This window comes from Meriones unguiculatus, chromosome 5, assembly GCF_030254825.1.
Source record: "Meriones unguiculatus strain TT.TT164.6M chromosome 5, Bangor_MerUng_6.1, whole genome shotgun sequence".
In the NCBI taxonomy this organism is placed as follows: domain Eukaryota; kingdom Metazoa; phylum Chordata; class Mammalia; order Rodentia; family Muridae; genus Meriones; species Meriones unguiculatus.
Window position 1 is genome coordinate 111,482,003 of NC_083353.1, and position 13,142 is coordinate 111,495,144.

Sequence of the window (13,142 nt, forward strand, 5' to 3'; positions counted from 1 at the left end):
GAGTTCCTCACACACCTCTTAGTTCAGTGAAACCCACACACTCCACCTCTAAATGCAGAAGGAATTCTTCCTCTCCATCAGGAAATGGATCTGAGGCCCTCATTGCCCCGAGGGCAACAGAGGTGATGACCTCACCTTGTAGGACCATCACTCCAGGGGCCCAAGGAGGTTAGCTAGCACAGCACAAGCTCCTGAGGACACCCTTCCTGCCAATCCCAGGAAGGTGAGGGTGGTGCCGCTCTGCCAGGGGCCAGCCAGCTAACCAGGACAGACACGTGCTTTTCTGGGACTTTAGTTTTTTTACCCTCTGCAGTAAAGCTGCTGCTGTGGAGCTTTAAAGCCCTTTGGCCAGAGACCAAATGCTGCATGCTGGTCGACGTGGCAGGGACAGTGGCATGGGGGTCAGCACCGAGGAAGGGAGAGCAGCTGGGGGCCGGAGCAGAGGTCTGGAACTCCAGCCTTCAGGCAGGAGTGAGGCAAGACCTCTGCCCTACTGTGAGTGATGCCCTTCCTTCCTTCCTGATGCTATCTGAAGGCCTTCTGACCTCTCTGGGCATGAGATCTGCCTCTCAGGTAAATAGAAGCTCACCAGCGCCCCCTCTGTGCACGCCGTGGAATTCACATGCAGCCCCTGGTCCCACAGGACCATCTTATTAGTGCTTGAATCATGCCACACGGTAGGTTAAGGTAAAGGGACAGCCAGTAACTAGGGAGTGTGGGGGCGGGCACCAAGGAAGGCAGGACGGCTAGTCAGGCAGGAAGAGCAGGTGCCACGGATCTGAAGGACTGTGCGGCTTCTGCCGGAAGCCAGCTTCCATCTGGGGAGTGTGCCTGCCTCCTCCCCTTGACACCCTTAAGGTAATGAAGATGCAACATGGCGCGAAGACTGAGTGAAGGCTCCAATGTGGATGTTAAATTGCCTTGTGATGAGGAGAGTTGGCCCCAGACTCTCTTACTGATCGCTACGGAATCACAATTTATCCCCAAAGATCGTCTGCCCAGATGGTGCTGGCAAGGGCTGAATCATGGCAAGCGCACTGAGCGATTAGATGCGTCAGGACCAGGAGGGTGAGATGCAGAGAAAAAGGTTGGTCCTTTCTTTGGCTTCTAAGCAACATGGGGAAGAGTTGCTTTCTCTGGGCACAGCTCTGCCTTTTGCCAGCACTTGCAGCCTTGTGGGGTGTGTGTGTGTGTGTGTGTGTGTGTGTGCGCGCGCGGGGGGGCATAGAGAACCTGCAGTGAGACTGAAGAGCTGGGGCTGGGCAGTGAGGTTTAACTGGAAAAAGGCAACCTAGAGCAAGGGCCTCAGGGACAGAGGTGGGCCACAGTCTACAGACTTTGTTCTCTGTCCTCTAGAAACCTGCCGTCTCACGTTCTAGCCTGTGCTTTGTCTTTCTGAGGAGGCTGGGTCTCTGAGAGACAGGTACCCAGCTAGGTATGACCAAAGCCTGGGAGAGCAGCTTTACAAAAAAAGACCTTTCCGTGTGGGACCTGCTCTTGGAGGCGTATTTTGGATGGCTGCTTGGGAGCTGGGGTGGAGATGGGCAGCGGGCAAAGCGGGTACCTTCACATGTACCCATTTCTTCTTCCTTTGAGAGATGCCGGAGCCACTGGCCTTGCAGTTGTTCTCTGTCCCAGGGGCAATACTCCCCTTCTACAGCAGGGGGAGCCAGACACCCACAGACAGCACCAAGAATCCCACAGCGGGACAGAGTGGAGAAGGGAATGGAGGGAGGAGAGAGAACAGAGAGCAGAGTTATCCCAGCTGCAAGCAAGAGTGTCCTGCCACTTGTCCACTTGGGCATCCAGGTCTGCTGCCCCAAAGATGTACTGCACAGTGGGGACAAAGGGACATCTGGGGCTTGGCTGAGTGTGCTGTCAACTTCCCAGCTTGGGACGTTAAGTCTTAATGAAGGGAAGGCGGACAAACTCGTCCCAGGGTTGTATGGGAGCTGAAAGCGGCTAAGTATTCATCATCAGGCAAACACATGGGAAAGCTGGGAAAGCATGGTATTGCAGACATGACAGAAGAGAAAAACCACGCTCTGGCTGGTGCCAGGCTCCTTCTAGCACGTTCCTAATTCTCGTCTCATGAGACAGAGCATGTATGCCTAGATTCCACTCTGGCGTTTGGAGGAGTCAGAGCAGGAGGATGGGAGATGAAGCTCTCTAGGGAAGCTGCTGAAACAACACCAAGTGTACGGACCTTGAGCAGGCTGGGATGGTCCAGGGCAGCGAGCACACGGAATCCAAGGACAGGCAATGGGGCCACTGAGAGCTAAGTCTCCGTGCCCATGCTGTCTGGAATTTATCCCCGTAATGCTGATGTACGACAGGAAGAATAAGAACTTGGCCCTCCCTCGGTCCCTCCCTGTGTCCCCTGAGAAGTGAACATGGCTCTCGAGGGGAGTCGGATCTCCTGGCTCCAGTCCTGGGTCCTTGCTGACCATCCACGGGCCCTCTGCAGCCAGGGAAACAGTGATGTTCTCTATCTACACAGTCAAGTTCCCTATGTCTTCAGGTCACAAGCCAGACAGGGGGCTGGAGTTCAAGCCCAAGGTAAGAGGAGCTTTAGAAGCAGCCAGAATGGCTGGGACATTGTTCAGGCCCCAAAGGTCACAGACTAGTGTGGCTCGATCTTAGTGAGCACCTAAGATCCAAGGAAGCCCACTACCAAGCACCATGGGTGACTCCTTAAAGGAGCCAGCTTTCTCTGTCTTATTAGAATAAGGTCTACACGAAGCTTCGGGGGGAGGTGAAATGAAAAGGTGAAAGCAACTTAAGTTGGACCTAGTCTTCAGACAAGCTCTGCCTTCCACTTCCAACTAACTATACCAATGTACACAGGGACATTTTTCTCAGCTTGCCAGTGAGTGAGGGCTAGAAAACCTCCGTTCCTGAGGCACATCCAGACTCTAATGCCTACCAGATTTCTTACACTCACACCAGAAACAGGGGGAGGGGTGGGCGGTGGGATGGGTCAGGTTCTGACCTTCGCTGGACTCCTCCTCTTCCTCTTCATCATATTCTTCCTCCTCTTCTTCCTCTTCGTATTCCTCCTCTTCTTCCTCCTCCTCCTCAGGCTCGAAGTTCTTGGAGGCCTCCAGCTCCTCTTTACTCCTCCCCTTCAGCAGGGCATGGATCCTTACTGCCTCCTTCCAGGGAACCCCGCCCAGGTCGGAGGTGGGGAGCTGATCCTCTTCCTCCTCCTCCTCCTCCTCCTCTTCCTCCATCTCGGACTCAGAACTGCTGAGAGAAAGAAACCACACACTTTGAGTGAAGGGATGAGAGTGCGTGGAGAAGGTGGGCTTAAGGCCACGGTTAAAGAGCAGAGTGGCCAGGAATGGGGTGGGAGACAGACACGTGCGCCTATAGTACCTAGGTAGACCCACGTGAGGAGCAACCCAACCTGGGCCACTCACTGCACACCAAAACGGAGAGAGGGTCCTTGCTTGCCATTGTTTGGCTGGAGGAACTCAACTAGACTATGCAAATTGGCTAGAAGTTTCCAGTGAGAACCATGGTGGGTAGAGATGGGGAAGAAGCCCCAAGAGGCTGAACTGGCAGGCGTCCATGCCACACACGCACACACGCACACACACAGGGAGGACTGAGGATCCAATTCTCAAGGTGTTCAAGGTGCAAGCCCTCCATGGAGCATGCCACCCCCGTGAAGTGCAGGAAAGGCCCCATGCCCAGCACAGGTACAGCAGGAACCCCAGGAAAGGCCCCAACTGTGGGGGTCACCCTCATTCATTCTTCTCATCTGTTTCCTTCAGAGCACAAGGCCAGCTCAGCTTGGGGTGAAAGCAGTGCTACGTTCAATGACTCCTGCAGAGACAAAAACCTGACCTCTGCCCTGCTTCAGGCCCCACTGAGGAGGATGCAGTCATTCGTGCCTTTGCTAAACAGGCCTCCGACCTGTTTCAGAGTCAGGAGACTCGGTCCTCCGCCAGAGGTACGCGCTGGACCAGGCTGGAGAAGAGTCTGCCTTCACGAAAGAGTTGAATTTTATGACACAGGACTAACTCTGGGCCCAAGCTCCACAGGGGTGAGGAGAGCACTGGCTCCCTGTAAAGCTGCTGCTAGCGGGGGTTAGTTCCTCACAACCCCTTGTTACGTGGGAGTGAGTCGAAGCACACGCTGGAAGGCAGGCAGCGGTGCTCATTTTAGGAACTGGGTCTGATGGGAGGAACTACGGTGACCTGGCCACACTCAGTCTGAATAGAGGGAATGGTTACACCAGGAAGACCAAAGACTTTTCTTCCCCCAGGAGAAGGGGGGGGCCTTTAGGTTGACCTGAAGACTACAGATCAACCACATGGACTAGCAAAACTTACTATGTTACATAATGGAGTGGCAATAAAAACTCCAAAGGCCTGAGTGAATGCGACATCACATGTTTTGGAAACCGGGACAGCAAGGCTATCCTGACTCCATGGGAGCAGGACAGTGGAAGCTCTGAGTCTGGCCGTTTCCTGGATGCCACCATGAGAAAATCTTTCCATGGTGGAGTCCTGAACCTCTGCATCCTTCCCCCCACTGTAAAGGCCCTAGCCGGAGCACGGTAGCTTCCAGCAAGTTCTGACTTCCTCTCAAGTGGCTGAGTCTCAGGGTGCTTCTGGCAAAGTCACACTGGTGAGCCGGGTCGGAAATGAGCACGCATCTTGTCTGCTGGCTCGCTTCTCGTGGGAACACGCTGCTGTCTCTACCGCAGGCTGCAAACCCCCACCCCGACCCTGCCTGTTCTAGCAAGCTGATCATTAATGATCCCCGCCCCGTGCACTGGGATAGGCCCTAGCCATGAGCATGACAGCTTCTGAAAAGTTCTGGGTCCCTCTCAAGCAGCTGAGCCTCTTGGAACTGTGGTCCTCAATAGGCAGGCTATGTGGTGCTTGTCTCACAGGTTGTGAGGAAGGCTAGGGATCTCGGACTGTCCCCATTTCTTTTTCTTTTTAAGATTTATATGAGTGTTCTGTCTGCATGTATACCTGCACGCCAGAAGGGGGCATCAGATCTCAGTATAGATGGTTGTGAGCCACCATGTGGTTGCTGGGGATTGAACTCAGGACCTCTACAAGAGCAGACAGTGCTCTTAACCGCTGAGCCATCTCTCTAGCCCCCTGTCCCCACTCCTAACCCCCATTCTTGCACTGTTTATTCACTTCTACAATCTCAATCATTCATTCATGCCTTTCTTTCCCCCCCCCCTTGAGAAAGGGTCTCACTGTGTAGCCCAGGCTGGCCTAACCCTCAGTTGTTTTGAGTTCTGGGGTGCACTACCACATACCGCTCAAAGAACATTCTGTGACCTGCTACAATTCGGCCAGTGGACACACATACAGCTATATTAAGCTGGGTCTTCTACTTGCTTCACACTCTCTGATGGCCGGGAACGGCAAAGGTGACCCAGAAAAGACCCTGCGAATGATAAGGTGTGCTTTGGCAGTGGAGGTGTGGCAGAGGTCTGGGAGGAGGTGATTTGAAGCATGAACACAGGAACTTGTCCAGGTGTGGTGCTGCAAGCCTGTAACGCCAGAATTTGGGAGGCAGAGACAAGGTTCACTCCATGTTCAAGGCCAGCCAGGGCTATAGAGTGAGGCCATGTCTCAAAAGCACACAAGAAACAAGGAAGAAGAAAAGAAAAACGGTGGAAAGCTGGCACCTGAGTTCCGGATACTTCCCCCCGTTATCTTTACTGCCCCATGAGTCTCACAGCTTCATCAGTTTACTTTCTCGTTCATGAGGTGTGTTGTGTGTGCCACAAACCGTTGCTCCTATCTGGAGTAAGGATATGGAGACCTCAGCACCCATCTGTAAATTTTCCGTCTCTCCTCCATGGCTCAGTGTACCCAGGCTGGGAGGGGACCACGCCTGGCTTCCCAAGAGAGGGGCCTGAGTTGTAGCCTGACCTCACCCGTGCCATGCTATTAGTGTAGCTGTACCGGGCGTAATTCGGGTGATGAATACCTCCCTCTGTGATGAGGACAATGAAGCCCCATGATGGCTATTAGTGCCACTCCAGCTAGCTTTATGACAGCTCAGGGGCTGTGAGAGGATGGCAGCGGGAGCGGAAAGGTCAGCCCCCACTCTGCTCGACGGGCTGTAAGCACGAGCATCTACAAGAGGCACTACTATTTGCTCCTAGGGAGCAGCCTCCCTCACTGCAGGAAGGGTGGAGGGAAACCTGCAGGAGCTGGCAGCAGCTTCCTTCAGGCCAACTCTACCAGAAGACATTAGGGCCAGTTTGAGGGTCGACCCAGCTCTTAAGTCACGAGAGATTCAAGGCGTAAACCCAGGGCCCCGTGTATGCCCGGCAAGCATAGCACCACTGAGCTGCACCGTCAGCCTCAAGGCTCACTTTAGGTCTCCCTTCTTACCTGGGCTCCTGAACCTCAGAGGTCTCAGCCTGTTGAGGGAGGGGAGGAACCCGAGAAGGGGGACTCCCTTGGACTACAGCCTGGACACTTTTTACGTGAGGAGGATCCATACAGTAGCAGAAATGCAATAAAAATGTCCACCTTTCTTCCTTCTAACAAAGGGATCCAGCCTCCCGGGAGGGACGGGGAGCAGGAGGCGGAGGTAGGAGAGTGATGGGTTCAAGGCCTGCCTGAGTTACACGGTGAGTTTAAGGCCAGCTTGGGCAACTGAGTGAGACGCCGTCTCAAAATAAGAAGGTAAAGAAAGAGGACCAGGAGTATGACTCAGTCCTGCTGGCTTGGTGTGCACAAACTGTGGGTTTAATCCCACAGCGTAGCGTACTTCTGTGTCGGCATTCTCTGAGGACATTCCCTCTGGACTCACTTCCTTAGCCACAGGGCCCCTCCACTAACAGCTACTCTTACAGCCTAGCCTCGCTAAGTAAGACATAAGAAAATCAGGACTTCCAGCCCCATGCCCAGGCTCCTCAGCACTTCCCCCCTGGAACCCATCGGAGATTCAGGACCAGCGGCTATCAGAGGGGGAGGTGCAGGAATTTGGTCCAGATGCATGTCTCTGAGAAGACAGATCTTACAGAGTTTGATGTCAGTTCCCTGGGATCCTCTCCCTCCCTCCTTTCTTTTCCTCCTCACCCTATTTCTCTCTTTCCTTCTTCTGGCTGGCCTCAAACTTGCTATGTAAGCAAGGATGACCTTGAACTTCGGATCCTTCAGCCCCCGCCTCCCGAGTACTGGGATTACAGGAGCACAGGACTGCAGTGCTGGGGATGAAATCCAGGACTTCTGTATGCTGGGCAAGCACTCTACCAACTGAATTACCTCCTCAGCTCCTTCCCACTGCGTTTGGAGGGAAACAGGGAAGGGAGGATGGCTTTGACTCTTAGGTTAAGCTCTTCCTATTCAGTGGCTGCAGTCTGTTCTGCCACACCCCTGGTCCCACTGACCCTGACGATACTCTGATGTCAAGCAGGGAGCCAAAGAAGGCACATATTGTTCTCTACACTCTACCGGGGAGATCTCACATGCTACCAGCTGGGACTTGCATTCTCTACTGCCTGAAGAATGCCTTCTGGCCGGAGGCAGAAGAGAGGGGCGGACAGCGACTCCTGTCTATTCATGGCCTGCTTCCTCTCGTGACACTGATGATGCCATCAACTCTGGGGAGTCCTCTGAAACCTTGAGTGTCCCGTTTGTCCCAGGAGCTCACTGACTGGCTTTTTAATTTTGTTTTACTTTAGTTTTTGGTTAACCGATTTTTAAATTGAAAAATATATATATATTTATTTCATTACCAATGTTTTACTCAACTATTTGTTTGTGACATGACCAAATAAGACAGGTGAGGACATCATATTCCCTGGGACAGGAATTACAGAGGGTTGTAAGCCACCATGTAGGTGCTGGCTGTGCAAGCCAGGTCCTCTGCAAGAACAGACAGTGCTCTTAACCACTGAGCTGTCTCTCCAGCCCTGATTTATCAGTTTCGTAGGTGTGTGAGCGTTTTATGTATCTGTGTACCACATGCATGCTTGGTGCCTTCAGACATCAGAAGAGGGTGCCAGATGCCCTGGAACTGAGTTACGGAAGGCTGTGAGCCACCATGTGGGTGCTGAGAATCGAACCTGGGTCCTCCACAAGAGCAACAAGTGCTCTTAACCACTGAGCCACCTCCCCAGCCTCTGTTCTTTAGAACTGACAGAGGGCAGGCAATAAGGAACACAGCAGCTGGGCTGTGCTCAGGCTGCCTTCCTAAGCATGCTGTCAATTCTCCCCAGCCTTTGGTGTCTCTCCCATCCCCCAAACTCTTTGAATTGCCCATGCTCTGTGTGTAACCCCGCATATACTCACTGTTCACAAAGTTGGACTCTAGTGGGATCATTTCATTCATCCATCATAGATACCTAAACTGGGATTAACTGATACTTCTTCTTATCTCCCTAGAAAATATCACACAGTTGCACCTGATGTCTCATAAAATCTCTCTTTGTTTAAGTCACACCAGGGCCATGTCACATGCCACCCTAGGATACAGTAAGAGTCTTCATTGCTCAAGGCCTTTTGATCATTGCCTGTGCTCTGCAATTGGTGTTACACACACACACACACACACACACACACGCTCCTCAACACACATGCACACGTGCGAATGCACACCACTGAAAGTGCCACCTGGAGACTGAGGCCTTGTCGAGGGTCTGTGACATGGTCTAGGACCTGCAGGCACTGTGTGGACTAAAACCATGGAGGTGATTAGAAAAATCTCCCAGGATGTCTGCTGGCCCTGCAGACCCCAGAAACCCTGGGAGCCAGTGTCCATGGCTTATTGCTGATACCAGCATTACCATGAAAAGGAAGGCTCTCAGGCACTGTAAGCTCTAGCCAGTCAGGTTCTGGAAACCAACACATGTATCCCTGGGTACTTTGATGGACGCGTGAGTATCGACAGTTTACTGTTGACGCTAATTTGGTGACCACCGGGTGCAAGGCATTCATTGTGATGTTTATAATAAGCTCGTGAGGCATAATGGCCTTTCCAGGTAGGGAAACTGAGGCATACAGGATAAGTGATTTGCATACAGCCAGTGGGTGGTAGATGTGGGCTTCCAGTCCAGGTCTGAGTCCACAGCCATGTTCTGAGCCAAGTTCTCTGAACTGGGGGAGAACAAGCTCCCCCAGGTGGACTGGGAAATTCCCTCCCTCATTCATTCATTCTTCCTTACTTTTTAAGCCAAGGTCTCATGTAACCCGAGTCGGCCTTGAACTCTTGATCCCCCTGCCTCTGCCAAGCCCTGGGATTGCAGGCTTGTGCCCAGCTTGGACAAGGTGATTCTTAAAAGACTATTAGTTCTCATCTTCGGTAATCCCTTCACTGAGAAGGCCGCGAACACACCTGACCAAACTTGGTGCCGTACAGAAGACAGACACAACACACTCGCTTCAGGCACCTTATTGTTTCCCTAGGGAGGTAAGGCAAAATCCCTAACTCCTGCTCTGATGCCCCTCACGTTATGAAGCATCTGATACAGGTTTATTGCCAATCTTTCCTTCCTTCTTTCTTTCTGTTTTTTCAAGACAGTTTTCACTGTGTAGTCCTGGAACTCTCTCTGTAGAACAGGCTGGCCTCGAACTCAGTGACCCATCTGCCTCCGCCTCCCAGGTGCTGGGATTAAAAGCATGCACTACCACTGTCTGGAACATGTGACCCACATCTATTCACAGGATTCATATTCCCATGGACACATATATGACCAGCAGCACCCAGAGGAAACTCCAAATGCTTGGACATGCTGAGGGCCATTTTAAACACCATGCTCCTACCTGTTCCTTAACCTTCACACTGATTCTGAGGAAGGCACTAGTGGCATTACGTCATAGATGAGGAAACTGTGGCTTGCTGCCCCAGGAACCCCGGAGCCAGGCAAATCATGGGCATTGGCTGACCTGCTGGCTACATCCTCTTCGGTGCCCTTGTCCAACACGCTGCTCAGGTTGTGCTCGGCCTGCGTCTCCTCAGGCACCTCTTCCAGCTCTTCTACCTGCCTCACGGATCGGCGGTAGTTCTCCAGCTCGATCCTCTCAGGGGTGCCCCTCAGCCTCTTGGCGATGCTGGGCTCCTCCAGGCCGTTCATGCTGGAACCTGCGGGAAAAGCAAACGGACGGTGCTCTGAGGATGAAGGCAGAAGCCAAACCGCAGCAATGGATGACAGGAGCTAGTGCAGGACGAAAGGGAACGTGGACCTGGTTCATTTGGTGCTGGGGGCCTCATGCATGCTGGGTAAGCACTGAGCTACAGCCCCAGCCCATAACTGTAATTATGGACTATGGACTATGTAACTATGCAACTCCTTTGCCACAGCATAGTTTTTCTGTGCATACAGGCAGGTGCAGGGTACAGTCCTGGCACAGCTGCTGCCATCTCCGGGCTCTTACACAGCAGCAGCTTTCAAGTCGACTAGAGATTCTTTACAGAGAAGCAGGAACCGATGCCATGTTTGTTTGCAAATCCAGGCGAGCCTGTGCTGACGGGATCTTACCACAGGTCCTCAGGCTGACCGCTGCTGGTCTTCCCATCCTCGGAAGTGTCACTTTAAACGCCCTACTCTACCTTTCAGCACTAAGTTCACAGGCTTGAAAGTATAAGCTACGCACAGGGCTGGATGAGGGTGTCTCGGGGCTACGTACACAGACTGCGAGAGAGGGGCACGCAGCCAGGCAAGCGGATCTACCCATCCCCCAAAGCAAAGCTGTCTGCCCAGGCCTCAGGAGGACACAGGCTCCCGGGTGCTGGCTCATCCGTCCTTTCCTTCCTCATCAACCTCCACCAGCCACCCACGTACCCACGAGCACCCACGTCACGTAACAATCAGGAGCAAGCCAAGGACTCCCTGACCACACGTGGTGAGAATCTTTCTCATCACGTTGCTGACAACTGCTGTGACGTGGAAAATCGAGGAATGAAAACCCTTTCCATTCTTACAGGTGGACAGCTTGTGGGGCTTAAGTTATCAAGCACTGATGTGGATGCGTGCTCATGGGGTCACGAGTACCTAAGAAAGCAGTGTCGGGTGCTGGCTATTCAGGGATGGTCTTCTGGAGGACTACGCTGTTAACTAGCTTGGGCGTGGTGGCGCACACCTGTGATCTCAGCACCCCGGGAGGCAGAGGCGGGTGGATCTCTGTGAGTTCGAGGCCAGCCTGGTCTACAAAATGAGTTCCAGGACAGCCAAGGCTACACAGAGAAACCCTGTCTCGGAAAGAAATATTAAAAGGAAAGAAAAGAAAATAGTCTGCAAGGCTGGCCTGCTGATGTATGTAGACACTTAGGTGCCTGACATCACACAGCTTGTGAGTGGTGAGGCTAAGAATCGAGCTTCACGAGGAGAGCGGCGATTCAAGAGACCACCGTGCTTGGACTTGGACTTGTGACACGAAGAGAGGGCACATGTGGGGCCCTGGTCATCGCTTCCTTCAGAGGCGTCACCGTATGGTCCCACTGTGGCTCTTTAGATGAGAAAATGCCTTAAAACAGAAAAGCCGGAGCCTGGGATGGCGGGCCTTCCGCCCTCTGCCTGGTGGTAGTTCTCTGTCGTCCACAAACTGTGCAGACTAACGGATCACCGAGCATCCCGACTTGGCAGTCTAAGCCCGGAGCCTGAGGCTCTAGGGAGGAGAAACGCTACAAACAACAACAGGAAAAGGAGCCAGAACCGGTCAGAACTGTTGACACCATTCACACTTCAGGTCCTGGGGGAAGGATGCTTCCATAGCTTTAAGTATCTTGCTGGAGATTTTGTAAAGATAAAGGCGGAAGGCCTGACCTCATGGCTTGCAACTGTCATCCCAGCACTCAGGAGGCTGAGGCAGGAGCACCGAGATGAGCCTGGGCTACATAGCAAGACCCTGTCTCAAAAACAAAACCATCAGGGGCTGGAGAGATGGCTCAGTGGTTGAGAGCACCTGCTGCTCTTCCAGAGAACCTGGGTTCAATTCCCAGCAACCACATGGCAGCTCACAACTGTCTGCAACTCTGGTTCCAGGGGATCTGATACCATCACACATACATACAAACAGACAGAACACCAATGTACATAAAATTAAAAAATAAATAACAAAACCATCAAGCAAGAATGAAGGTAAAGCTGGGTGTTGTGGCGCATGAAGTCGAGGCCAGCCTGCTCTATATAGTGAGACCCTGTCACAAAAATCAAACACCCCCCCAAACAAAACAAACAAACAAACAAACAAACAAACAAAAAAACAAAAGTGGGTAAAGGTCTGGGAATGCAGCTTAGCTGAAGAGTGCTTGTCTGGCATGCATGAGGCCCTAGGATTCAAACAGGTGTAGTAGCAGACCAGAAATTCAAGGTCATTCTTGGCTGTATAAGGGCCAGAGACCCTGCAACAAAAATCAACCCATCCACCCAACCGCCCACTCATAAACAGTAAGATGGAGGGAGTAGCGCTGTCTCTGACCCCTGGCCTACCCAGCAGCCACTTAGGGTTCTAGCTCAGTCTAGCTTTCAGTGAGAAGGGACTACTCAGGCAGAGAATCCCAGGCATTAGGGTCTCACAGAGACTCAGTTTTCCCAAAGGGAAGATGGTGCTCAGAGTATGCTTGGGTAAGTACCGGCACTCACAGAATACCAAAGCCCACAGCCTTGAAATGCCTCGGCACGCATGATGCAAATGGATCATGCATCCTTGGTCCCCTGTCCCGACCAAAGAGCTCTCAGACAGACAGATGGTGAAGAAAGAGGCAGGGGAAGAAGCAGCGGAGTGGTGGAGGCCTTTGTGGTGACCTCAACACCGTCACCAGGGTACAACCCCTCCTCCATCAGCACAAGCTGGGAGGAGGAACTGCAAGAGACGGGGATGAAAACTAGCAGCAGCTGCCGCAGTCCCGACACTGGTATTTAAAATGCTTTGAGGCTTGTCAGCCACTTAGGAGGCTGAGGCAGCAGGATGGATCGCTCGGGCCATGGGTGCCTGTGCAACACACCGAGACCGTAGTTCCAAACAAGCACACAAACACACGAGGCTGGCAGAAGTTGGTCTGAGTAGGAGATAGCCAGCCTCTTCAGGGAGAGATGCCCGCCTGCCCTCCGCATCATCCCTGTCCTCAGAGCGCGGAGGGACTTCCCGGCTAAAAGTGGCAGGAAGGACCTGGAATCAGTGCCAAGGCTGATTCGTCTCTAAGTCAGG

At 52.8% G+C, this 13,142-nt stretch overlaps 1 protein-coding gene and 1 long non-coding RNA gene across 11 annotated transcripts in view; one reads left to right on the plus strand and one right to left on the minus strand.

The window, feature by feature from the left end:
- Mical3 (microtubule associated monooxygenase, calponin and LIM domain containing 3) overlaps positions 1 to 13,142 on the minus strand; it is a 184,564-nt gene that overhangs the window by 36,359 nt on the left and 135,063 nt on the right. For 6 of the 10 annotated variants that reach the window (XM_060384107.1, XM_060384109.1, XM_060384105.1 and 3 more), the window contains 3 exons: positions 9,882 to 10,077; positions 2,993 to 3,249; positions 1,565 to 1,654 (listed from right to left, as the gene is read on the minus strand). In XM_060384107.1, coding sequence (XP_060240090.1) covers positions 1,565 to 1,654; positions 2,993 to 3,249; positions 9,882 to 10,077 — 543 coding nt within the window. The remainder of the gene's footprint in view (positions 1 to 1,564; positions 1,655 to 2,992; positions 3,250 to 9,881; positions 10,078 to 13,142) is intronic. The other 4 variants (XM_060384113.1, XM_060384111.1, XM_060384110.1 and 1 more) reach the window with 1 other exon arrangement.
- Positions 1,550 to 4,723, plus strand: LOC132654278 (uncharacterized). Its single transcript, XR_009591940.1, has 3 exons — positions 1,550 to 1,809; positions 3,083 to 3,303; positions 3,780 to 4,723. It is a non-coding gene; the product is annotated as an uncharacterized LOC132654278 (long non-coding RNA).